This window comes from Typopeltis vanoorti, chromosome 2 (genome assembly GCF_054136105.1).
Source record: "Typopeltis vanoorti isolate ZY-2024b chromosome 2, IOZ_Tvanoo_1.0, whole genome shotgun sequence".
Taxonomy (NCBI): domain Eukaryota; kingdom Metazoa; phylum Arthropoda; class Arachnida; order Uropygi; family Thelyphonidae; genus Typopeltis; species Typopeltis vanoorti.
Window position 1 is genome coordinate 37,301,750 of NC_143550.1, and position 25,962 is coordinate 37,327,711.

The 25,962-nt window shown below is 34.6% G+C and overlaps 1 protein-coding gene and 1 pseudogene across 2 annotated transcripts in view; one reads left to right on the forward strand and one right to left on the reverse strand.

The window, feature by feature from the left end:
• LOC150108926 (ATP synthase subunit d, mitochondrial-like) overlaps positions 1–20,397 on the forward strand; it is an 84,548-nt gene extending 64,151 nt beyond the window's left edge. Inside the window, exon 5 of the mRNA XM_090404359.1 lies at positions 20,024–20,397. Within this exon, the coding sequence (XP_090260485.1) occupies positions 20,024–20,212 (189 nt within the window). The 3' untranslated portion in view covers positions 20,213–20,397. The remainder of the gene's footprint in view (positions 1–20,023) is intronic.
• The window catches only part of LOC150108927 (G protein-activated inward rectifier potassium channel 3 pseudogene), a 77,959-nt pseudogene that overhangs the window by 8,853 nt on the left and 43,144 nt on the right, over positions 1–25,962 (reverse strand). The window lies entirely within an intron of this gene.

Here is a 25,962-nt window from a genome sequence, read left to right on the forward strand (position 1 = left end):
AATTTTTTCATGTGGTGCTGTCATATCCTGTACACCCCTTGAGGGTACATGGCAGGAATTTGATGATGATGATGATGATGACTTCCCACCATACCAGCTTTGCTGATTCTGTTGTCTATTTCTATATTTAATTTACCGTCTTCACTAAAAATCGTGCCTAAGTAGCTGAAATGTTTTACTTGTTTCACAGGTTCTCATTCACAACACAGTTGACATTTTCAATGATTCTGCCTATTTTCATTGTCTTTGTCTTTTATTGCTGACCTTCATACCATATCTATTACAACAGCTATTCAATTTAGTCAGAGAATCTTGCAGACTTGTAGCGGATTTATTTAAAAGTATAACATCATCCACATAAAGCAAAGAGCTGACATTAACATCTCCAATTTTGATATCATGTTTAATACCACTTTCTTTCATAATGTGATCCATATAGATAATGAATAAAAGAGAGGATAATGTACATCCTTGTCTCACACCAGATTTAACATTAAACAATCTTCCTGTACTTCCTTCATTTCTAACTGCCAACTTACAATTCAAATAAAGACTAAGTATTGCTTGATATAATGCCCCATTGACACCATATAACTGTAGCTCATGACACCTTGTCATATGCCTTTTCCAAATCGACAAAACGTAAATACAGATCTTTCTTATATTCCCATGCTTTTTCGACTGTTTGTCGTAAAGTGAAGATCTGATCCTGACAGCCTCTATTTGGCCTGAATCCAGCTTGTTTTTCACCAAGCTTTTCTTCCACAATTCTCCTCAACCGTTTCTCAAGTATACTTGCATAGATCTTGCCAGGAACACTCAGTAGGGAAATACCTCTGTAATTCTCACATTCAGTTTTATTTCCCTTTTTATATATGGGTACTATGAGAGCTCTACTCCAATCATCGGGAATTCGTCCCTCTGTCCAGGCTTTCTGAATTATGCAGTGCAGCCACTGTAAGACTCTTATACCACCATACTTCAGCATTTGTGGTCGAATATCATCTACTCCTGCTGCCTTTCCACATTTCAAGCCTTTGATGGCTTTTTCTACTTCAAGTATGGATATGTATTCCTGACTGCATGCCTGGTCAGTGTTTTTTACCACTGTGCTGTCATCACTGCTTGTTTCATTTAGCAGTTTTTCAAAGTAATTACTCCATACTTCAAGGATATCTTTTTCTCCCATTTTCATATCACCTTTATCATCTCTAACTCCTTTTACAGCACTCTTTCCTCCATTTCTAAGCTTCTTCAACAACCTCCAGAATATTTTTCCACCTTCTTGATATTTATTTGCTATATTCTTGCCAAAGTGTCTTCCCATGACTTTTGTTTAGCTAGTTTTACATAGTGTTTAGCATTCTTGCATTTGTCCCTGTATTCTCTAAGAGCACAAGCTGGCTTATTTGACAGGAACTTTTGATATGATTTCTTCTTTTCCTTCACTGCCTCTTTAACTTCCTGTGTCCACCATGGAGTTCTGATTTTTTTATCCTTGCAGACAACCTAACCACATGCCTCTCTAGCAGAATCAATTAATGTTTTCTTCAGAGTTTGCCACTGAATCTCCAAGGTTTGATTCCTGTTCTGAAACTCTTTCATTTTTTCTTCAATAATCTTTGTGTATTTTAGTCTACAGTTCACATCTGAGAGCTGCTCAACTTTTATTTGCTTTAAAACTTTCTTACATGTTATTCTTTTCAATATGAAATTCAATTTTATCCTGCGCAAGACTAATTAGCGATCACTTCCAATTTCAAATCCTCTGTATACTCTGGTGTCCTGCACCAGGGAGAAAACATCACTATCAACAATAACATAGTCAATGAGACTTTTCTTATTCCTCGCCTCTACTCTCCATGTGAATTTGTGCACATTTTTATGTTGGGAAATGGTGTTAGTAATAACCAGTCCATATCCTGAGCAGGAATCCAACAGATATTTGCCATTATTATTAGCTTTGCTCTTTTCTCCAAATTTTCTCAAAATATTTTTGTATGTCTCACAATCATTTCCTACTCTGCTATTCAGATCCCCAACAAGAATCAACTTTTCCTTTTTCATTGTGTCAGTTGCTTTTTCTAAAGCCTCAAAAAATTCCTCCAATTCTACCTTAGTAGAACCTTCTGTGGGACCATAGGCACAAATAAGTCTCATTGTCCAGTTCCCCATTCTCATATTTGCACACATTACTTTACTTGAGACTGACTGCCATTCAAGAAGATTAGCCTCGTATTTTGTGTTGAATACTATGGCTACTCCTTCTTTTCCTTGATTGTCATTGCCTCAATATACATTTTGTATTTATTGCTCAGAAAGATCTCACCAGTTTTTGTCTTTTTTGTTTCAGTCTTCCATATTATGTTGATCTGGTACTTATATAATTCTTCAGCCAGCTCCATTTCTTTGCCATTCAGGCTACTTATGTTGATAGTACCGATCTTTAACTCTAGTGATGTTTAGTTGGAGTGTGCTTTCAGATTTGTTCCATTAGCTGACTTTTCGCTGTTAGCCCTGGTTCCCTGGCAAAAACAACGGGGGCCTTGTTTAACCGGGCGACTCCCCACCCGGCATGAAATTTTGTCATGTTGTATCATCATTTTCTATATTGGTTTAAGCCAATTAGAATACAATTTGGTCGGCTAAATCCCAAATTTCCAGCCCATCCTCGTTCGTTCAGTATCCAGGTAGATATCCAACAGGGTGCACCACGAGAAGGTGAGGATTGGACATTAGGTTAGAAATCCTGGTCGGTTCTCTGCATTCCTTTAAAGGCTATGTGGAGGTCTTCTCTCAGTTATACAGCTTTGACTCTTAAGCACCCCGAATGTTTATTCATGTTATTATAAATAGAATTTTGCTTGATGTAGTTTCTAAATAATTAAAATTTTTTTTTTTCACTAGAGGTCATGCCAGTAGAATAATTTGTGATCTAATCATTGTTTCTCTAGCTTACTATATGTAATGTAATTCAGCTTGTCCTTGTACTTATATATGCTTCAGATGATGATCTTAGTATGAAGATCGAAATGTCAGGAAATTAAAAGAGTTTTTATAACACGGTTGTAAAGTCCATAATTTCTAAAATCAATACTGATCACCATGCAACACTAAAATAATGGATTTTTGACATATATGCCTTTTCTAGACCTACAAAATTTAAATCTAGGTCCTTATTATATTTGTAGGATTTCTCCTATTTATCAGGCAAAAATCTAATAGTGACATCCCCTATTTGGTGTTAACTTAGCCTATTCTTCCCCAATTTTTATCTACAACTTTTCTTAGCTTCTTTTCTAGTATACATGTATAAATCTTCCATGAGACATTCAATGGGACAATTCCTCTGTAATTCTACCATTGTTTTATTTTCCTCTTTATTAAATGTACTAAACATGTCTGTTCTCCTCCCACCATCTGCAATTTGATCATACTTTTTGACTTGTGCAGTATCTACTGTAAAACTTGTATACCTTCATATATGAACATTTCTGGTTGAATATTATGTACTGCATCTGTCTTTCCACCTATTAGATTCCAACATCTTTTTCTCCCTTCAGTACCAAATTGTACTTATAACTATGTTATCTGTTAAATTTGCAATTATGCAAATTGAGATTATTGCACTCAAATTCATTATTTGTTATTTCAGTCTGAGGTATTTCCATTCTCTGTACTTACCCAGAACTGAGAAACCATTTTGAATGCGAAGGTATGGCTACATACCGTGAAACTTCACAAATTTTAGAGGTTAGGTGAATTGGAAGGAAGTCTAATAAAAATTTAATTAAAGGCCTCAGTGGACTCATTGAAACTTTCTTTCAGGAAGTCCAAAAAATTTACTATTTGAATGATAGACTTAGTGATGGTGGTAATGAATCAGTAATGAATAGCTGGTTAGATGAAAATAAAATACAATAAAAAAATTAAAACTGTTAACTTATCATCCATGTGAAGTGCACTTGTTGATATAATTAAATATATTTAAATTCAGTTTCCACATTGTCCCCTTTCTATTGATTTTTCAATGGCACTGTTCAGCAAACTAGCATTCATTATGCCTTGTTACCTAATATCTCTCTACAATTCTTCTACAGTGGTAGTACTGATTCACTAAACTGTTATTACCATTCATTTTTCATTCTGTCTATCTTTTTTTTTTTTCTCTCTGGAACCGTGATAAGAACCCTTCTCAGAAGCCTCTAGATCTTCAAAAAAAAAAATCAATAGATTACTTTGATTCCCTACCTAAAACATGACATTTGTTTGCAGGCCTTATGCCTGTAATTCAGTACAAAAAAAAAAAAGAAGAAGAAAAAAAATAACTCATCACAATTATTATTACAGGCAACTCCATGGAGTCCTTAGACTCAAGAGAGGCCCTAAACACCATGTCAAGAACTGTCCAACATTTGTGCAGTAACTCTCATACTTTGCTTTGAACTCATTCACAGTCATGGCACCTACAACAGACTGGCAACCTATTCCACTCATTCACTACTCTCCAAGCAAAAAACTTGGTTCTAACACCCTTGTTAACTACACCTTTACTCATTTTCCATGGATGGCCCTTAGTTCTCCCACCACAAGACCTGTTCTGAAAAATTTCCTCTGAATTAATCTTGTAAAAACCCTTCGGTAATTTGAATGTCTCCATCGTATCACCCCTTTTCCACCTATCAACCAATTTTTGTAACCCACAGATCTTCAACTTGTTCTCGTAAGGCTCATTCCATAGACCAGCTGTCATCTTGGTCACTAGCCTCTGGATCCTCTCTACCTCCTCCCCATCAAGAAGAAACCCAGGGGCCCAGACCTGCATACAATAGTCAAGATAGGGTCTTATCAAGGCTCGATAAAGAGAAACAATAAATAATTATAAGTCTTTGTTTGCTTGACTCTGCTCATCAAAGTATTCTTCAGTAACCAAGTGAACTGATGAGCTGCTTTAGCCACTTTTGCTATGTGGCCCCTAAACTTTAACTCCCTATCCACTAACACTCCGAAGTCTCTGGCTTCATCAGTTTCCTGGAGTACAGTTCCACCAATGTGGTATGCAGCTGGTAATCTTTTCACCCCAAAATGCATAACCTTATACTTTGCCACATTAAACTGACATCCATTCTCCTTTGCCCAGTCTGCCAATCTATCTAAATAATCCTGCAAAATTTTAACATCATCTGTATTAACTGTTGCTCTGCCCAACTTTTCATCATCAGCAAACAACTGAACGGTTCTCCTCAGATCCTTTCCTATATCATTAATGAACAAATTAAACAGTAGTGGTCCAAAAACAGAATCCTGTGCTATGCCACTCGTCACAGGCCTTCTTTTGGACTGTACTCCTGAATAAACTACTCTATCTCTCCATCAAACACCCTCCTATCCATTCCAATGTGCTGCAGTTTACTGGTTAGAATTCCATGTGATATCCTGTCAAAGGCCTTTGCAAAGTCCAGCAGTATCACTGTAAACCCATTTCCTTTATCCAGCTCAGCTGTCACTATGTTATAAAATGTGCACAAGTTACCGAGGCATGACCCACCCTTCACAAAACCATGCTGCCCCTCCCATACAGTATCCCATTTCTATCTACCAATCCATATTTTGCTCCTGACCAACTTCTTCAATACTCTGACAACAACTCCTAATATGCTGATCGGTCAGTAATTTGCTACATCACCTTGGCTCCTCTTTTATGCAGTAGAACTATTTTCCCCTCTTTCCATTCCCTCAAGACTAACCCAGAGCTGAGACTTAGATTTAACAATATGGTTAAGGGCACTGACAGTTCCCTTGACCATATTTTTAAGGAAACTCAAGCTGGTATACCATCCCATCTCACAGTTATATTCACATTGAGGTTCTGTAATATGCTGTGTCCCTCCAGTTCATTAACCTCAGTTCCCATATCTCTCTCTCTCTCGTTCCTGCAATGTCACCATTCTGGATGATATACTCTTGCAATGTGTTCACTTAGTAATTCTACTATTTCAACTGATTCAGTTACCTCCCTATAATTAACACTCATTAAAATCATTTTGCCATATACATTCTTTCTTTTACCTGAAGCATATCCAAAGAGCTGTTTGGGATTCTCTTCAGCCTACGTTGCTGACTTCCTTTCATAATCTGCTTTTGCCTTTCTTACTACACTGGTTACCCTTCTGGCCTGTGCCTGCAGGTCTATAGTTATGCTTTACTATTATGATGACATTTCTCCTTGATTAATAAACAGCTGACACCTCTATATTTTGAATTTCATTACTGATATGTTTTATGTAATAATGCAATTTGATGTATATGTTTATGCCCTCCATAACTTAGTTGGTATTGATGATGCCTTTCATTTGGAAAGCTCTGGGCTGGAATCCATTAGGATATGAAGACCTTTATCAAGGCTTTTCAACTGAAGGTGAGTTAGCCTGTCTAAATACAGAGGTGGCAGGATTTTTGTATTGAAATTTGGGTATGTCATCTTGAAAAACAGGCAAACTTGCCAGAAGAACATACAATTTACCAACATACCCAAACAATACAAATAGGCAGTGGGAAAGATGAGATGGAATATGTAGAAATGCAAAAATATTTCAAATGAAGCAAAATAATATTCGATGTGGCATATATCTGAAAGTTCTTGATTTTTTTTTAACATGTTTTCCAGATTTTTTTCTGCAGTATTATGAATATCTCAAGATCTAGTAGAAGGTGTAGCAAATTTTTCTCTCTCTTTCCCAAATAATCAGATTTTCACTAAATGCTTGGTTTTATCTAAGCTACTATTATCACTGTTGCATATTGATATAATTTGCTTATAAGCATAGCTGTGTCTCTGGGATAATTTTTTAGACTGTCAAACAAAGTTATTAGCACAGTTTTCATATCACTCATTATTTCATAGTATCCTTTATCTGTGATTATGCTCTTCTTGATTAACAAGCAGCTTAACACTTCATTTTGAGTTTTATTACTGGTATGTTTATTGCAAATGATACAATTCACATGCATCCCCCCCTTTTTTTTATCACATTAGTTCTGAATAATTAAGTTGGTCTAGTTGGCTAAGTAGACAGCGTATCCAGCAGATACCAGAGAGTAGTTTTTTAAATCCACTATGAGTTAGGATGTTTGCAAATATCATTTGGTGTTATATGTTTGAAGTGCTGGAAAAGTTCATGTTTTGGTTTCTAGAGCAAGGTTCTTCAGATTATCTAATCCTAAGTCAACCATGTTGCTGATGCACTATGATTTCAATTTTTTGTGGGTGGGATTCACATAAAAATAATAGTTATGTGAATATTTTGATTTGTGGAATCTGTGCATGTATGTGAAATTGAGTATTGCTGACTAACAGCAATAATTTGGTTTGGTAGCATTTTGTTAAGAAAACAGTTATATCTATGTGTACCGTAATCTCTATTTTCTAGTTACATTGGGAAATCAATTTGCTGTTAGTTTACTGAATGTATAGTTACATAGTGCTGTTGCAGAATAGATTGTGCTAACCCATTGAAGGACAAGCTAACTGATGGGTTGATTATTTGAAAATCAGATAATCGGAAGATTGTTTGTGCATTCATAATTGATATACAGGATCTGGTCACTTGACCACTCATTGCATAAGAGAATACTTCTGATAGATAGGATAAGAGAGTAAAGTAGTAGTAACATCTGGTTCATCTGTTAGGTCGAATATTCACTTATTCTGTGAATATGAATACAAGGTTGAAGATGTGGTTGTAGTAGCACAAAGTAATTGAATGCATAAAGGTGAGGATGAGATGGGTATGAATAGCAATCAGATCAGGAAAAGTGGAGTGGTCAGATCCAAGAGAGAGGTGTTGTATAGCAGCTAGAATAGAGAATGTTGACACTGGCCAACATTCTCAATATTCTCTAATTGCCTCAGACAAGGATTATGTTTGTATACAAATGTAAGGAGTATTTGAAATAAGAGAAGTGAGTTTGTTGCATTTATTGAGTCAATAATCCCAAAGATAATTGGTATAATTGAAACTTGGTTGTCTGAGGATGATGTGATATCATGAATACAAAATGGATGTACAATTTTCCAGAAGGATAGGAAGGTTAAAAGAGGATAGGAAATGCTGTTAATGATTGCAGATGAATTATGTCCACAAAGTGTGGAAGTTGATAGCACATGTAGAGATTTTGAATCTGTGTGGTGTAAATGGAAATTAACAGGCTGCTGTTATAGGCCTTGGAAGGTAGAGAATACTGATTGTGAAATGTTCAGACAGATCAGTTGAGCATGGAAAAAAGGTGATCCTGATGAGAGACTTTAATTTCAGCAATATAGAATGGAAGAAGGAGATAGCATATGGGAACAAGGAGAGTGAGTTTGTTGAATTTCTGAAGGATAAATATCTTAAGCTGCATGTAACTGAAGCAACTAGAGGATTTAGTGTTTTGGATTTTTAGGTGATAACTTCATAAGATGTAGTTGTTAATGAGCTATTGACACTGCTGCCAGTTTGTGAGAGTGATCATGAGGTACAGGTTTGGGAAGCGGTGAAACAAGTAAAGGTTACTGCCAAAAACAGATTTATGTGGAATTATAAAGTGAATGATTATAAGGAAGCTCTGTAGTCATCTGGTATCAATACTTTGGGTAGATGAGCTGCACAGAAAAGATGTTGACAGTGCATCTAAATTCATAAGACAGTATCTGACACAAGCAGTGTATAACTGCATACCAAGGGTTAAGCAAATAAATAAAGCAGGATTGAAATGGATGAACAGTGAAATCAAGCAATGAGAGTAGAATTGGTGGTCAGGCCAAGGTTAAGTCTACGACATTCTTCTACTATATGACAAGCAAGAGAAAGAATAATTATGGCAGGTTGATACTGGTGGCTAGTCATGGCAGCAGAGTGACTAGTGCAAAGGATATAGTTCAGTTATTGAATGAGCACATTGTCAGCATATACCATACTGGTGTAAATGATGCTGTGCAATATATAGAAAGGAGGCAAGTATTAGGAGAATTCTAAGTGAAAGAATCGGAGGTGTATCAGGTGTTAATTGGGTTAAATGTTAATAGATGCATAGCATCTATTAACATCTAACCCAATTAGATGCTATGCCCTTGACCTGATTATTTAATGAGAGTCTTGCAATGGGTAAGGTTCCTAAGAAGTGAGTTTGGAAATATAGTACCACTCCACAAGCATGGTTCTAGTTCACTGAACAAAGTTTACAGAAGTTTCCAATTATAGACCTGTCTGTATAACTGCAGTTGTAGTCAAGGTGTCATAACAAGAGTGAATACAAGACTGAATTAATGGACATAGTATTCTTTATGATAGTCGGCATAGATTTGTAAAAGGTAGGTCTTATTTTAGCAATTTACTTGCATTTTATGACAAGGTGATGAGTGTATTAGATAAGGGAGAATCATATGCAGTGATATTCTTGGACTTTGCAAAAGCATTTGATAGATTTCTACGTGATAAGTTGGTGTACAAGCTGCATACGATAAGAATAAATGGTATATTGGTTAGATGGATCAGTGATTGACTCTCTGAACAATACCATCAAGTTGTGTATGATGGAATCTCAAAAAAAGGAGAGCAACCAGTGGCATGCCCCAGGGTTCTGTTCTTGAGCCTCTGCTCTTTTAACTTGTTTGCAAATGATATACCATGTGGACTGACTGGGGATCCTCAGTTGTTTACTGACAATGCAAAGTTGGGTAGAATTATAAGTAGCACTGCTGATATTAATTCCTTTCAGGAAGATTTGAATAGACTTTTGACTTGGACAAAGGAGTAGAATTGTAGTATTAATAAGTGCAAGATGTTGCATTCTGGAGTGCAGAAATATAAGGTCATGTGCTATATTGATGGTGCTGTATACTACAGGAAGTGGATGAGATTCGGGAGTGATGGTTGACAGTAGACTGAAACTTATAGGGAATATGCAAGTGTTGCAAAGACTGTATGTCGTAATGCTGCTATATGTTTCAGCAGTAACCGTACTTGGATGATATACCCTTGCAAAGTGGTCACTCAGTAACTGAACTATTTTATTTACTTCTGTCACCTTGTCACCATCACTGATTAAGGTTAATCTTCCATAGTTGTTCTTCCTCTTACCTGCCACTGAACGAAAGAACCCTTTGAGATTTCCTTTTGCCTGTTCAGCTAGATTCTTCTCATAATTTGATTTTGCCTTCCTTGCCATGCTGGTCACCTTTCTTTTCTGAGCTTTGTACTGTTCTTGAGTTTGCTGGTCACCGTTCTCCTTATATATTCTTCACAGCATTTTCTTCATCTGCCTAACTCCTAATTAACCCTCCTTACCGTAGATATACAATTTAATATTGCTTCCTTTATGCCATGGCACAAATTTAAGCTTCCTCCTAAGCTTGTCATAATCACATACCTTATAGTTCCACATATACCCCTTCTTGACAGAATATTCCTCATGTTTTACAATTTCTGAAGTCAACACTGCATGTTCACTTTTGCCAGTTGGAGGCAATGGCCATTTGGTTATAGATAGCTCTTATGAACCCGTGACCAGGTCCAAAACTCTCACACCCCAAGTCCCTTCCATTACATGTTGCCTCAAGTAATTATCTCTCAGTAGGTGTATAAATTCCATTTTTTTCCTGCCATATGATCTTTCTTTGTTCCAGTTGAAGTCCCCCATAATAATTACTCAACCTTTATTCCTTGTACTAATTTTCCCAAGCATGTCTTCCAGATCATCTATGAAACTCCCTGGCCTATAACAACAACCAGCCATATATTTCGTCGTACTGCCCTTAATCTCACACCAGACTGCTTCAAATGAACAGCCACCCTCCCACCTATCTCCTGTTCTTTTTGGCTACAATTCATCTGCTATCATCAGCAGTACCCCCTCACCCATCTATCTTTATCTTCCATGAAAACACTAAAACCCTTCACATTCTATCCGTGTAACAACATTAACTACTGTTAGCCAAGTTTCACTAATGCCTATAACTTTTTCAGCAAGGTTGCACTAACCAATGCCCAAAACTCCTCCCTCTTGTTCCTGATACTTCTGACATTAGTGTATATAGAACCTGCAGCATTCCTTTAGGCCCCCACCCACCTTTACTTCCTAAATTTGACTACCCTATTCAGTATTTTTGCTTGAGAGACTAGATTCCGCACTTTGTCATTCTCATACTCACTCGCCTCATAGGTGCTTTCACATGAACTTCTATTTCTACCTTAATTGCTTAATTTACATTAAGGGGATGTTAAATCCCACATTGTTTCAAAACCAAATAAGAAACTCAAAGATCGGAATCAAAGAGTTTCATGCCGAATATAGTAAACTATAAAATAAAAGTATCGGCAGATACTAGTGTAAGCTAAAGCACGGAGTACAAACTAGGGCAACTCCTAGCAAAGGTCGGTAAAGCTCTGATCACTATTCTTAGTATTTCCCATAATGTAAAACACATCTCCTAGGAGATGTATGATGTTATACATTATGGTGGAAGGTCACTACCCAGACCGGTTTCGACCTTTATTGAGGTTTCATCAGTGAGTAGGTAGACCAAATTAATACTGAGGGTATAGCGAGAAGAACTTATATACTCGGCTATATGAGTTTTCAAACAGGTGCACCCATTAAATTACTTAAATAAAGAGTCAATGGGCTTAATTTCGACGATGTAACATTATTTAAATTAAGGGGATATTAAATCCCACATTGTTTCAAAACTGAATAAGAAACTCAGAGATCGGATTGAAAGAGTTTCATGCCGAATATAGTAAACTATAAAAGTATCGGCAGATACTAGCATAAGCTAAAACACGGAGTACGTAGTACAAACTCGGGCAATAACGTTACATTGCCGTAATTTAATGGGTACATCTGTTTGACAACTCGTATAGCAGAGTATATAAGTTCTTTTCGCTATACCCTCAGTATTAATTTGGTCTACCTACTCACTGATGAGACCTCAATAAAGGTCAAAACCAGTCTGGGTAGTGACCTTCCACCATAATAATGTATAACATCATACATCTCCTAGGACAGGGTTTCTCAAACTGTGTTCTGCAGAAGGTGAATAGGTGTTCTCCGAGAAGTTGTGGAATTTGTCATTTTAGTTTTCTAAGTATTTTTCATGAATAAATATTTTCTAGTAAAAATATTCTGAGGAGAATAATATTTGTGAATATGTCAAAACGCCCAGACCCAGAACACCTAATAACATCTGTGTATCGTTAATTTTCACACATCGAAACCTTTCAACATTTGGGAAAGGGAATGCCGCTGTTTATGACGGGTCATAAAAATTGCCTGCAAGCCCATTACAACAATTAGTGTCATATCCTCCGTTCTCAAAACTGAAGGAAATGACATCTGTGTAGCAAATGTCAGTGACCAAGCAACATATTTTTAAACATGGAAATATTCATGAATTATCGTTAATTTTCACACATTGAAATCTTTCAACAATCGGGAAAGAGAATACCGCCATTTATGACCGATCATAAAAATTGCCTGCAACCCGATTACAACAATGGGCGGCGTGTTCTCAAAACTGAACGAAATAACATCTGTGTTGCAAATGTTAGTGACCAATCAGCAAGGAAGTATAAAGAAAATTTTTCCACTGCATCCTCAAGCCTACGAAGATCTCCAGGATGTACAAAAGGAGTGGAAAACTACCAGCACACAGGAGAAAAAGTCTGCATTCACTCATACTTATAATAATATTATAAATATATTTAGTGATCAGAATGGGATATGTCAATGAAAATCAGCACAAATTAAACAAATTAATTTAATGATGTTTGCCTGAAGAAACTATGACATGCTACAAGATTTCATTAGTCCAGTGATTGATAACTAATTTAAATGTAATTTATATTTGTCAACATGCCACACCCTATACATAAGTGTACTAATACCCTTTATGATTATGCCATAATTAATTATCAATAATTATGTTAATGTATGAACTTTAAAAAATTTTGGAAAGGTATTTAGGAGTAAATTTGTTTGGACCGGGCCCTCGGGGAAAAAAGAAATCAGCTAATGCCTTTTTATTCCTGTACATAGGGAGTAGGCGAGGTGGCTTTTAAAAAAAAGAATTCTTCTTACTTTTTTAACTAATTTTATAATTAATATCTGATTTATTTCAAACTTTAATTATTGTTACTGAACATTTTATCAAATCATTCTTATTACAATTGCTTTTACATTATTTGATACGGTTTAGTACTTTTCTTACAAGTATTGTTACAATTCATATTTACTTTTGTGTGTTGCAGTCTTTTTTTTTACTATTTTGCATTATTAATTTACTTTTATATTATTCAACATTTCTTATTTATAATCTTATTGTTTTTCATACTAAAGTTACCTTTACAACACAATTCTATTTGTTTTTATTATAGCTCTGACAAATATTGGAATTTGAATATTATTGAAAAAATACCCATGGATCCTTGTTTAAAGACAGGAACTTTAACACAAGGAGGAGCAAGTACTTCTGCTGACACATCTACTCGTATGATTGGAGAATATATGGAATTGCAAACTGTGGTTTCTTCAAAAGCTAATATTAAAGAACAAGAGTCATCTAAGAACAGACCAAAATTGAAGTACCATGAAAGTTATTTAAATTATGGATTTACGTGTATTGGCAATACACATGCTTCTGATGTTTTATGTAATAAAATACTAGTAAACAGTTCTTTGGCTCCAGCTAAACGTCGTAGGCACTTCAAAACGAAACACACTGATTACAAAGGAAACGATATACATTTTTTTAAGAGACGACGTGACTCGCTAGAAAAATCTAAACTTCAAACGGCTACAATTTGCTTCAACTGAAAATGCAACAGAGGCGTCTTTTCGCGTGAGTTACCACATTGCACTTCATGGTGAAGCTCATGCAATTGGTGAGACGCTCATTAAGCCTTGTGTGAAAGACATTGTATCATGCATGTTAAACGAGCAGGTTGCTAAAAAAATAGATGCAGTACAATTATCAAATGATACTGTTTCACGCCGCATCAAAGATCTTTCTGCTGACATAGGAAAAGAGCTAATTCATCGACTTAGACTTTGCAGTGAATATTCATTGCAAATGGATGAATCTACAGATGTCGCAGGACTCGCTGTATTACTAGTGTTTGTTCTTTACATATTTGATAAAAGTATTGAAGAAGATTTACTCATGTACGAATATCTACAAGAAAAAAACTACCAGAGAAGATAATATTCAACTGTATTAATAATTATATTACAAAACAGGAAATTGGTTGGGAGAAGTGTATTGATATTTGTACAGATGGTGCTCAAGCAATGGTAGGAAAGATGAAGGGAGTTGTAACATGTATCCTGCAAATAGCTACAAGAGCCACCAAAAGTCATTGTGTTTTGCATAGACAAGCACTAGTAACAAAAAGAATTCCTATATATTTAAAAACTATTTTGGATGAAGCGGCAAAAATGATCAACTATGTAAAATCTCGACCACTTCAAACCAGATTATTTAAAATTTTGTGTGATGAAATGGGTAGTGCACATAACACACTTTTATTACATACTGAAGTGAGATGGCTATCCAGAGGAAAAGCATTATTGAGGCTTTTTGAACTTCGTAGTGAGTTAATGGTCTTCTTGATGTCACATAATTTAGGACAAAATTTTATTGAATTATTAAGAAATTCTTCATGGTTGATGAGTCTTGCGTATCTGACAGATATTTTTACAAAGTGTAATGAAATTAACTTATCATTACAAGGAAAGAATATTACAATTTTTAATACAAGAGATAAAATTGCATCTTTTGATAGGAAGTTGCAATTCTGGATTTCTACAGTTGAACAGAATAATTTTGATTGTTTTCCCACTTTGCATGAATTTTTGACTGAAATAAATTCTAAAGTAAATGAAGTATCTAATGTAATTTTAGAACACTTGCATGACTTGCAATCCAACCCTCTTGCAATATTTTCCAAAATCCAGTGTGGACAATTCTGGGTTCTGAATCCATTTACAGTGACAGCTAAGCCAGCAGGCTTCAGCGCAAGTGACTATGAAAATCTAATTGGCTTAATTAGTGACTCTGATTTAAAACAAAAATACAAAGAACTGCCAATAAATGATTTCTGTACAAATTTAACAGAAGAGTACTCCAGCGTGTCAAAACTAGCTATTCTTGTTTTACTTCTTTTTACAACGACATATTTATGCGAGGCAGGATTTTCATATTATGCTGCAACCAAATCAAAGCCCACGAACAGACTCGATGCTACACCAAATATGAGAATTCAACTTTCTAATATTGTGCCTGATATCAAAAGAATTTGTAATTCAAAGACCCAAAAACATTGGAGTCATTAAGAACTTAATTTGCAATATACATTTTACTATTTTTATGTGTTTTGTTTTTACTAATTAACATTTGACAATGTTTTTTCTTAACGCTTAGATTTATTCATTTATTTTATTTATATTTACCTACCCTACAAAACCAGCACACAGGAGAAAAAGTCTGCATTCACTCGTATTTATAGTATTATAAATTTTTGGTGATCAGAATGGGATATGTCAATGAAAATCAGCACAAATTAATTTAATGATGGTTTAATTCACTTTTAATTAATAAATAATTATCAATTATTAATTAACAATAAAATAAGCTAAATTACCAATTAATTAATACATTACAAAATAACCAAGGTGTTCCGTGAACATTTCAGGATTTGTGAAGTGTTCCATCATAGAAAAAGTTAGAGAAACCCTGTCCTAGGAGATGTGTTATATGTTATGGGAAATACTAAGAATAGTGATCAGAGCTTTACCCACCTTTGCTACAAGTTGCTTAGTTTGTACTCCGTGCTTTAGCTTATGCTAGTATCTGCCGATACTTTTATAGTTTACTATATTCGGCATGAAACTCTTTCATTCCGATCTTTGAGTTTCTTATTTGGTTTTGAAACAATGTGGGATCTAATATCCCCCTAATTTAAATAATGTTACATCGCCGAAATGAAGCCTATTTGGCTCTTTATTTAAGTAATTTAATGGGTGCACCTGTTTGACAACTCGTATAGCAGAGCATATGTTCTTTTCGCTATCCTCTCAGTATTCATTTGGTCTACCTACTCACTGATGAGACTTTAATAAAGGTTGGTTTGGGTAGTGACCTTCCACCATAATGTATAACATCATACATCTCCCAGGAGATGTGTTTTACATTATGGGAAACACTAAGACTAGTGATCAGAGCTACCCATCATTGCTACGAGTTGCCCTAGTTTGTACTACATACTCCATGTTTTAGCTTACGCTAGTATCCGTCGATACTTTTATTGTTTATTATATTCGGCATGAAACTCTTTGATTCCTATCTTTGAGTTTCTTATTCGGTTTTGAAACAATGTGGGATTTAATATCACCTTAATTTAAATAATGTTACATTGCCGAAATGAAGCCTATTGGCTCTTTTTTATGTTTGATGGAAAGATGGATTTGTATGATGCTGAAGGACTGCATCTAAATGGTTTGAATGTTAGATGTATAGAAAGAGATAATGCTTTATTCACAGAGCATGCTGAAGTACACATCAGGAAAACTTAAGCAATTAATTACTTCAAGAAAGAGCCAATAGGCTTCATTTTGGCGATGTAACATTATTTAAATTAAGGAAATATTAAATCCCACACCATTTCAAAACCAAATAAGAAACTGAAAAGATCGGAATCAAAGAGTTTCATGCCGATTATAGTAAACTATAAAAGTATTGGCAGATACTAGCGTAAACTAAAGCACAGAGTACGTAGTACAAACTAGGGCAACTCATAGCAAAGGTGGGTAAACTCTGATCACTGTATTTCCCATAATGTAAAACACATCTCCTAGTATTTATGTAATGTAAAACTATTTATGTATCTGTCTATCTATCTATTTATGTAATGTAAAACACATCTCCTAGGAGATGTGTTTTACATTATGGAAAATACAGTGATCAGAGTTTACCCATCTTTGCTATGAGTTGCCCTAGTTTGTACTACGTACGCTGTGCTTTAGCTTACACTGGTATCTGCCGATACTTTTATAGTTTACTATATTCGGCATGAAACTCTTTGATTCCGATCTTTGAGTTTCTTACTCGGTTTTGAAATGGTGTGGGATTTAATATCTCCTTAATTTAAATAATGTTACATTGCTGAAATGAAGCCTACTGGCTCTTTATTCAAGTAATTAATTGCTTAAGTTTTCCTGATGTGTACTTCAGCATGCTCTGTGAATAAAGCTTCTCTAGACATCTAACATTCAAACCATTTAGATGCAGTCCTTCAGCATTATACAAATCCATGTTTCCATCAAACATACATCACAGATCCACAAATTCTACATCATTCCTTCTGTACAACCTACATATTGATTCCTTTGCTACCAGTCAGGAGATTTAGTCTTCACCTTCTTGCTCTTCAGTTTTGCTTCTAATAATATTTGCTATATTCTTCTTCTAATAATAATAATATTCCAATGACTGGCTGATGAAGTTTAAGAGGAAACACAGAACGCAGCACATTGTGGTAGCACACTCCTGGTATGTCGGAACCTCTCAATTAAGGCAATGATGACACTATTGCTTGAGGCACCCTTACCGAAACTATGAACAAACTGTTCACAAACATGTTGTAGGCGTGGACCATTTGCTCTACCAACTCCACATGAACGAAAATAATGATCAACAATAAATGTCTTTTCTTCCAACATCAACACTGTTGCTATAGCTAAGTGTAATATGGTGTAGACTCTAAATGCATCTTCTATTAATGTGCATACAGTCAAATGGCATATCTCATAGCATGTATACTGAAGGGGATGTCAAAGTTCAGTACTTTTTTTTTTTTGAGCCATACCGTAGAACCAAAATCTTAATTGTTTACCTAGTTAGTCTAGTGGTTAGCATATCCACTTTTCATCCAACAGGCTACTGGTTTGATCCTGGCATTAAAGTTTGTCATTGTCTTTCGGTGAAAGATGAATCTAGCTTGTTGAAGACTAAACTGACTTGGAAAAGTTTTCCATATTTATCTCTGGAGTATGGTTTCTGGATTATGTGAAAAATAAATAATGGAAAAAATTTTAGTCATCCACGACACTAATGTACTATGTGTTTATAACGTGTGTGTTGCAGCTGTTAGTTTGCACTTCCTAAAGATGTTTTGCTGACTTAGATGAAACTTTGGAAGAATTAAATTAGTTTTCAATCCTTTCCCAGTGCTGTTAATACTCCATTAAACCTCAAACATGATGTACTCTTAGCACTAGCCTTAACACATGGAAAGTATGTAGAAGAGGTGAATCTGTAATTGCAGCGAAGGTATACTTCAGCACTTTAAATATATTTTCATTTAATTTTTGCAGTGTGTTTGTATGCATGGGTGCACACATGCAGGTATTTGAAAGTAAGCTAAGATGTAGAGGATTTATTTTTTCCTATTTTTGTTTAACTTGAAAGTCATAGCCATGTGTTTCAGATAGGTAGATCAGCCACTATCCATTTAGATCATAGGTTGCCAAACTTTTTCGGGCCACCGCCCACTTTGAAAGACATAAATTTTGTAACCCCCCCCCCCCCATTTTTACAATAGCAAAAAATGAATAAATTTTTTAAGTATATAAAAAATAGAAGTTAAAATATCCCATGTGACACGTTCAATTTTTTATTTTGCACGCAAGCGCATTTTGTTCGTCTGACCATGACATTGTCTGAATAATTATAAATAATAATTAATAAATAAAATAATTACACAAGATATAAACAACAAACCTACAAAACATAACCACAGAAAACAGTATAATAAGTTTCGAATAATATTTGCTTTGTTTTTTTTCCCTCTAGTTAGCAATATAAGTTAGTACTAACTAGGCTAACTAAAATTTACGATTTTATTTCTTTCTTGCCATTATTATTTTTACTTGTAATATTAAATTATATAAAATTGGGTTTATTTTTGTACAAATCAATTATAAAAGTGGTTTTATATATTTTATATATATTTTGAAAAGAAATATAACGAATATATTTACTACTGTAAACATGATAAAAAAATTAATCGTGTAAGACGGGCATGTGATGAATTAAAATGCAATATTTAAATTTTAAATGATTATCTAATCGCAAAATCACGAAAATAATTAATTTTTAAATATATATTATTAATTTCTTCTATAAAGAGCCACTGACCCCTAGACTGCCTGAACGTTCCCAAATGCTTCTGATCCCACTATAGCCCCCCTAGAAGGCTTCAGCGTCCACTGGGAGGGCAGTACAGCCCACTTTGGGAACCTATGATTTAGATGAACACAAAACTTACATCTGCAATCACGATTGAATCTGGTCTTGCAGACCATGTATTGGGTACCACTCACAGGATCTTTTGGAAGAAACCTCCATGTTCCATTACAGTAAATTGAAGAAAGAAAGAAAGAAAGACTATTTTTGGAATCTGCAGTGGCACTCAGAAAGCAACCAAATTTAAACAAATATGGGAGCAAAAATACTTCCCAAATTTTGGAAACATATGCGGTCCCAATTTATACCTTATGCCACCTACAAACGTCCATAGATGGTGCACCACCTAGATAGAACTTCAGAGTAATAGTCATGTGTTTCATTGAGTATCATGTTGTCTTTGTGTTGTGTTATTTGTAACTTTTTTATCCCTGAAGATGTCTCAATGATGGACAAAATATGGGAAGCATTAAATTAGTTTTCAATCCTTTCTTAGTGCTGTCAATACCCCATTAAAACTTCGTCATGATGTTCTCCCAGAACTTGAGCCTTAACACAGAGAGAGAGAGAGAGAGAGAGAGAGAATATATATTTTAAGTTATTAATGAATTCTGTACTGATTTTTTGTACAGTACTTTTTTCATGTATTTAAAGTTTTTCACTATTTTTATCTTTAAATATATGTAAACTGTAAAGCTAAGCATGAATTCCTTCCACTGATGATTCATGTTTTAATTACAGTTGCACTGGTTTAAATGTCTAATTCCATTTGATCAGATGACTATGGAAGACTTCAGAGATGCATTCCCAGATCTTGCCCTTGATATGAGCAATCGTCCAACTATGTGGCCTCATGATGAACCTTGTTCAAATGATCCTAATGTTCGTGTAATTGAAAATGATGCAACTCTTGCAGCTGCAAAACATTAATATATTTGGTGATAGTAGGAATCATACAATGACTTGATAGTGTACGATAGCTGAAGTAATATAAATTTTATAAATACTTTAGTGAACTGTTTAGAAGTTCTCACTTCTCTTTGCTTCTACTTTAGATTTCATTTATCTTGTGAAAAAGTACATCATTCTGAATAAAAAAAAATAGCCTAGTTGCAGTAAGTGTTTTAAATATAAAGCCATTAATTGCTTAGACTGATTTCATATAATGAGATTTAATTTCATACATTATGACAGATTTTAGTTCAGATCATTTAGTCACCATATTAAAAGAATCATTTGCTATTTTCCTTGATTTACTTGCTTCACTATTTTTTCTCTTATATTATCTAAAGCCAGATGAAATTAAGTGTGATGCAGATTTGTTCATATGCAGTAGATGTTAGCTCATTCATGACTTTTCATTAAGTGACCATGTTTGTGCTGCCAAGTGACACCAGGAGAATGTGGAAAATGTCACCCGACTGAACATAACGATCCACAGAGGAACACACAAAACACACACACATCTCAAATTTTTTTCACTAACCCAGTATATCCACAAGCATTACATTACACGTGTGTATTGCACTCTTCTTCTCAGGAGCAGTTATATACTTGATAAGTGTTTAATTTAGCATCCCAAATGTGTGTTAGTATCATGGTTATAAAAATCCAATTAGTGAATGAAAAAGGAAAGCGTCAAGTATCAAGGATAAGCTTGAAATAAAGTGTTTTGAAAGAAATAAGAACGTGATATGGTGAAAGCAACTGGCCTAAAGGAATCCAATATTGAACATTACCAGAGATGATAACAGAGACGATATCATACATTATAGTCATTTTGTTTTAACTTTCTTGCAGAAATCAATCGATAATGCCTTTCTGTTAAATATTTATGAAAGTTTTTGATAGCTGTTTGAAATCACACAAACTAGTAGTTGAATCATTGTTTCCTCGAGCAAGGAAACAATCATTTATTTTCAATAAAAATATATGGTGCAGTAAATCTGGCTTCCAATGTAGATAATACAGTAATATTTGCAGACAGAGAAGATGATTTACAAAGAGAAGTATTTTATTTTCAGCTGATTTTCCAAAAATGCAATATGGAAATATCAGGAAAAAAAAAAACATAAACACTTGTGATTACTAAGCACCTAGCCTGGTATAAGTTATAAAAATAAATAGAAACATAATAGAAAAAATATGAATTTTAAATACTTTGGAAGGTTAATTCAAAACCAGAAAATGAATTTTAAAAAAAAATGACCACTTAAAGGAACATAATTTCTGGATGTTTATCAGAACAATGTAGAACAAAATATAGCAGTAAAAAATTAAGATCAGTAAGAAATATGAGAGGATAAGAAAAAGCTCTTTTAACCTTGTGTGTATGGAAAATTGTCAGAGAAAAACAGAATTTAATAAGATAGAAATGGGAAAACAAAATTCCTGTTGTAAGGCACATTTTTTGTGCCTTGTAACAGGAAATAAGATTGCAAATAGAAAAAATAAAATATCAAAAACATTGTTTCAGAATGCAAAAAGATAGCATAGAAGAAATGACACAACGTTCTGATGATTTCTAATAACCGAATCGATGCAGTCTATTTTTTATCGAGTGACACACACACACACCAGGTGCATATATTCAGGGTGTGCAGTGCATGCGCACCTGTGGAATAGCAATATCACATATATTATTTTTGCATTTATTCCTGTTAAAGACTACTGTAATTATTTCCTGGCTTCACGTGATTCCTCAAATTCAACATAATATACTAATGCTTCATGAAGAGGACACTTTTTGATGGATAAACATTGCATTGTATTCACGTTAATAGCCCAGGTGAGAGAGATCACAAATGCAGACACCTTTGAGCCTTTTGAACAGATGCTGCAGCAGGTCAAATTCTTAGCATACCAGTGGTTTTAAACCATCCAGAAGGTGGCGATGAGACAATAGCACTCAGAAATCAGTGACTGTGATTGTGTCCAATCCAATTGAACATTGCCATTTGTTGTGGGTTTCTATTTTTGTTTTCCGAGTTTCATCTGTTTTGCATGCGTGAAGTGTGAATTGACGTGTTAGGACACCTATATAGACAAATAATTGTCTATAAATAATTTATAACTTTTATTTTTGCCCATATTTACAATGGAAAACAGTGTTGACGATCTACTGAATGTCTCGTTTTCTACCAGAGCTTTTGCAGATTGTATGATTATAGTTAAAGAAGGTTGGAACATGGTATAAATGTTGTTGAATGTATAGAATGTTGGAGGTTAGTTTAAAAGTAAGAAAGTTATTTCTGCCTTTCCTAGGTTCAATCTGGAAAAATAATTTCTTAAGTCATTACTTTTTCTGATTTCTGTGTGTATTTATATGGCTGTATTGTAGTGTACATATCAAAATTCAAATTATCTGTGTCTCACTCTAGTATTTGCCAATGATAATCTAATCTCACCACCAAGCATAAACCTATTGTGCTTCTCACATAAACGCTGTGTGTGAAGCATAGCTTTCGTTGATTTGATCTTTATGCTTTCCATATTTAAAATTATATTAATTGATAAATTAAAGTATTCAGAGTTATTCTGCAATTAATTGCATTAGACCAATTAGGATGAGCACATGTGGTCAAATTGATGTGACTTTTGTAGCGCAGGCTGCATAAGCCACATGACAGCACACCCAACCTACATGGATATGGGATGCCACTGATATATATTAAAAAATCTTAGGTACTTAGAGAAAGCTCATGATTAAAGCAGCCTGTTGTAATTTGCCTTGCTGTTCAATTATTGTCAGTTTAGTTTAAAATTAGAGTGCAATGTCCTCAAAAATGTCTGGAATGATGGAAAGTGAATTTAAGAATTAAATGTTCTTCAAGATGCATAAATCCTTAACATCAGAAAAGAAGCATGAAAGGTTTAGCCTTCAGAAATCTGGAAAGAAATTGATATTTTTATATTATCTTATAGAGCAAACCATTTCCAGGAATGCAAGTCCTGACCCATACAAACAAGACACTAATGGTTATGAATCTAACCTTTTCATTTCCAGATATCTGGAAAAAAATAGATCAGATAAGAAAAAAAATCCATATAGCAAGATTTTTCACTTAGTTATGAAATAAATTATATTCATGACAATGACCTTACGGGAAAATGAAGAATTCAATAATGCTTAATGATGCAACCATTTCCAAGAACTGTTTAGGTCATAAACACAGTCTACTGTAATTTACATTTTGACTGAAAGATATGTTAATGCTGTTTGTGGTTAATAATGTGGCATGAAACACAAACTGATATAATAACTATAAAAAAAACTCCCCAGAATGAAACAGTTGAAATTATAATAAAAATTTATCTTTATGTTTAACCTCTCTACCATCCGAGGTGGATGAAATTGTGAGACCAACTTGCACTTCTTATCCATGTTATTCAATAGGTGTTACTGAATCGTATCCAGATTTATCTGGATGTATATATACGTCCTGGCCGGTTGGGGTGTTAATGGTAACTTGTAACACCACAAGAAAAAGTAAATAAGAGTATAATAAAGGTACTCTAAATATAATATGATGCAGATCAGAAATTAAGTTCTGATACTGGCAGGGTAAGTAACAGGAGCATGGATGCATTTGCTCAGTGATGTCACAAGTTACAAGAGGTATATGATGAACATGTTGTCAATTCTCAGTCTATACATTTGCCATTTCATTATAAAATTAAAAAAAAAAAAAGATTCTGAAAATTGAGGTATGGTCAGTGATAAAATTTTTGAATGCCAAAAATGTTCATTCTGTTGAAATTTATTGGCAAATTAGTGAAGTGTATAGAGCCTTTTTTTTTTTTTTTAAATATCTGATCCACACACCCACAAGACCTATAGCACATTAATGCCATGTGTGGGCAAGAGGAATAGAAGAAAGGAGGAATCTGTTCACATTTTGCTTGAACAGCTGGGGATTGTAATCTTTGAGGAAGGCTGAGTGTGGCGGGGAGCTTCCAAAGGAGGAAGTAGATGAAATGAAAGAGGAGGCAGTGAAGTTGGTTTGGTGTTTCAGGATGGACTGTAAAAGGGTGTTGATTAGCAGTTGCTCACTTCAATGATTTTGGAGGAGAGTGGAGGAATAATAGTGGCCAATTCAGCAGAGCCCTGCATGATAGTATCTGTAGAACAGGCACAAGACCAGTGGCGGCCCGTACATAAACACTGCAGCACCCCCAAGGAAAAAATGAAAAATTTAAATTTTGTTTGTGTTTATAAATAATAACAATGCTGACAACATTATATAAATGCAATACAACATGTTAAAGGTTACAGCTTATGTTTTGACATTGATTGAATAGTTAATATAAAATAAAGAACTTTTATTATTAAAAGACCAGAAGATAAATGATAAAATATACAAAGAGCCAACAAGTTTCACTAGCCACTGTCTAGCATTTTCAAGGCTGAACTGGTGTGAAAATAAATGCATTAAGTTACATTTCAAACATACACTTTAGTAACTGTTAGGCCGTTACATTTGATCATTCTGTTTGAAGGTGTGCATGTGTTCGAAAGCTTCAGTCAGATTCCAGTACATGACCACATGTTGTGTAGTTTTTTGCATATTGTAATTCTGTCGAGCTGAGAGAGGTGATGAGATTTTTCCATATGTCTTTAAGAATAATACCCTGATTTCTATTTAAATTATTGCCTGTGCGTAGTACCACAGCTGCTTCTTTTAAAGTTCTGTATCTGTAGTCATTCTCGATGTAAGGCATAGAACTGTTTTTCCAATCTATAACGTGATTTGATGTTGAGAAATGATGAGCTAAACCAGATGTGATGATTCTATTATGATTGACATCCCCACATGTTCCTTCTGTCTTATTTCAAAACTTCTAGAAGTCTGACCATTGTAAGAAAGGCCACACGTGCATGGAATTTCATATACTCCAGGAATAGTTAATAATCGGAATTGTTCCATTAACGCTTTAGATTACGAAACAGATGTACTGTGATCTAACACCGATATTCGTTGGCACTTGTGATTGCATGTTTTGTCATTCAGACACTCCCCAAACGGCAGTGTATTTTTAGTATCCTTATGCATGTTATTTCTGCGAGATATGAAATGTTTATTATTGGTGCGTGTGCGTGGTGAACTATTTTTTGTCAATATTATTTTATTTTGTTAAAATAACATATAATTATTTATTTATTATAGATACAAGGCTGAATTATGGTGAGTGTCACTGTTGAAAATATGAAAAGAATTATATTTTTTCGATTATCGTTACACGAAACAAATGCACTGTGATCTAACGCAGATATTCATTTGCGCTTGTCATTGCTATCGATATGAAACTTTTATTGGTGTTTGTTCGTGGTGAGGATGAAATATTTTTAATAAAGCAATTTTTAATATGTAAATTTATTTATTAATAAATTCATTACTGATTTTTTTTTTTTTGTATATGCAACACCCTCACTTAAAATTTTCACAGACTGCCACTGCACAAGACAGAAACTGAACATTTGTTAGAGAGGGATTGAAGTGGCTGTGTAAGAGTGGGATCATTAATAGCTAGATTGCCCCCCTCTGGATAGAATTGAGCAATCCTAGAGAGAATTTTGGTGCACCATCCCAAAAATGGAAGCAATATTTCATGGCTGTGTGGATTTGGGCTATGCATAGAGTTAGCAGCTATGAAGGTGTGACGTAGTGTCTGGTTGTGGT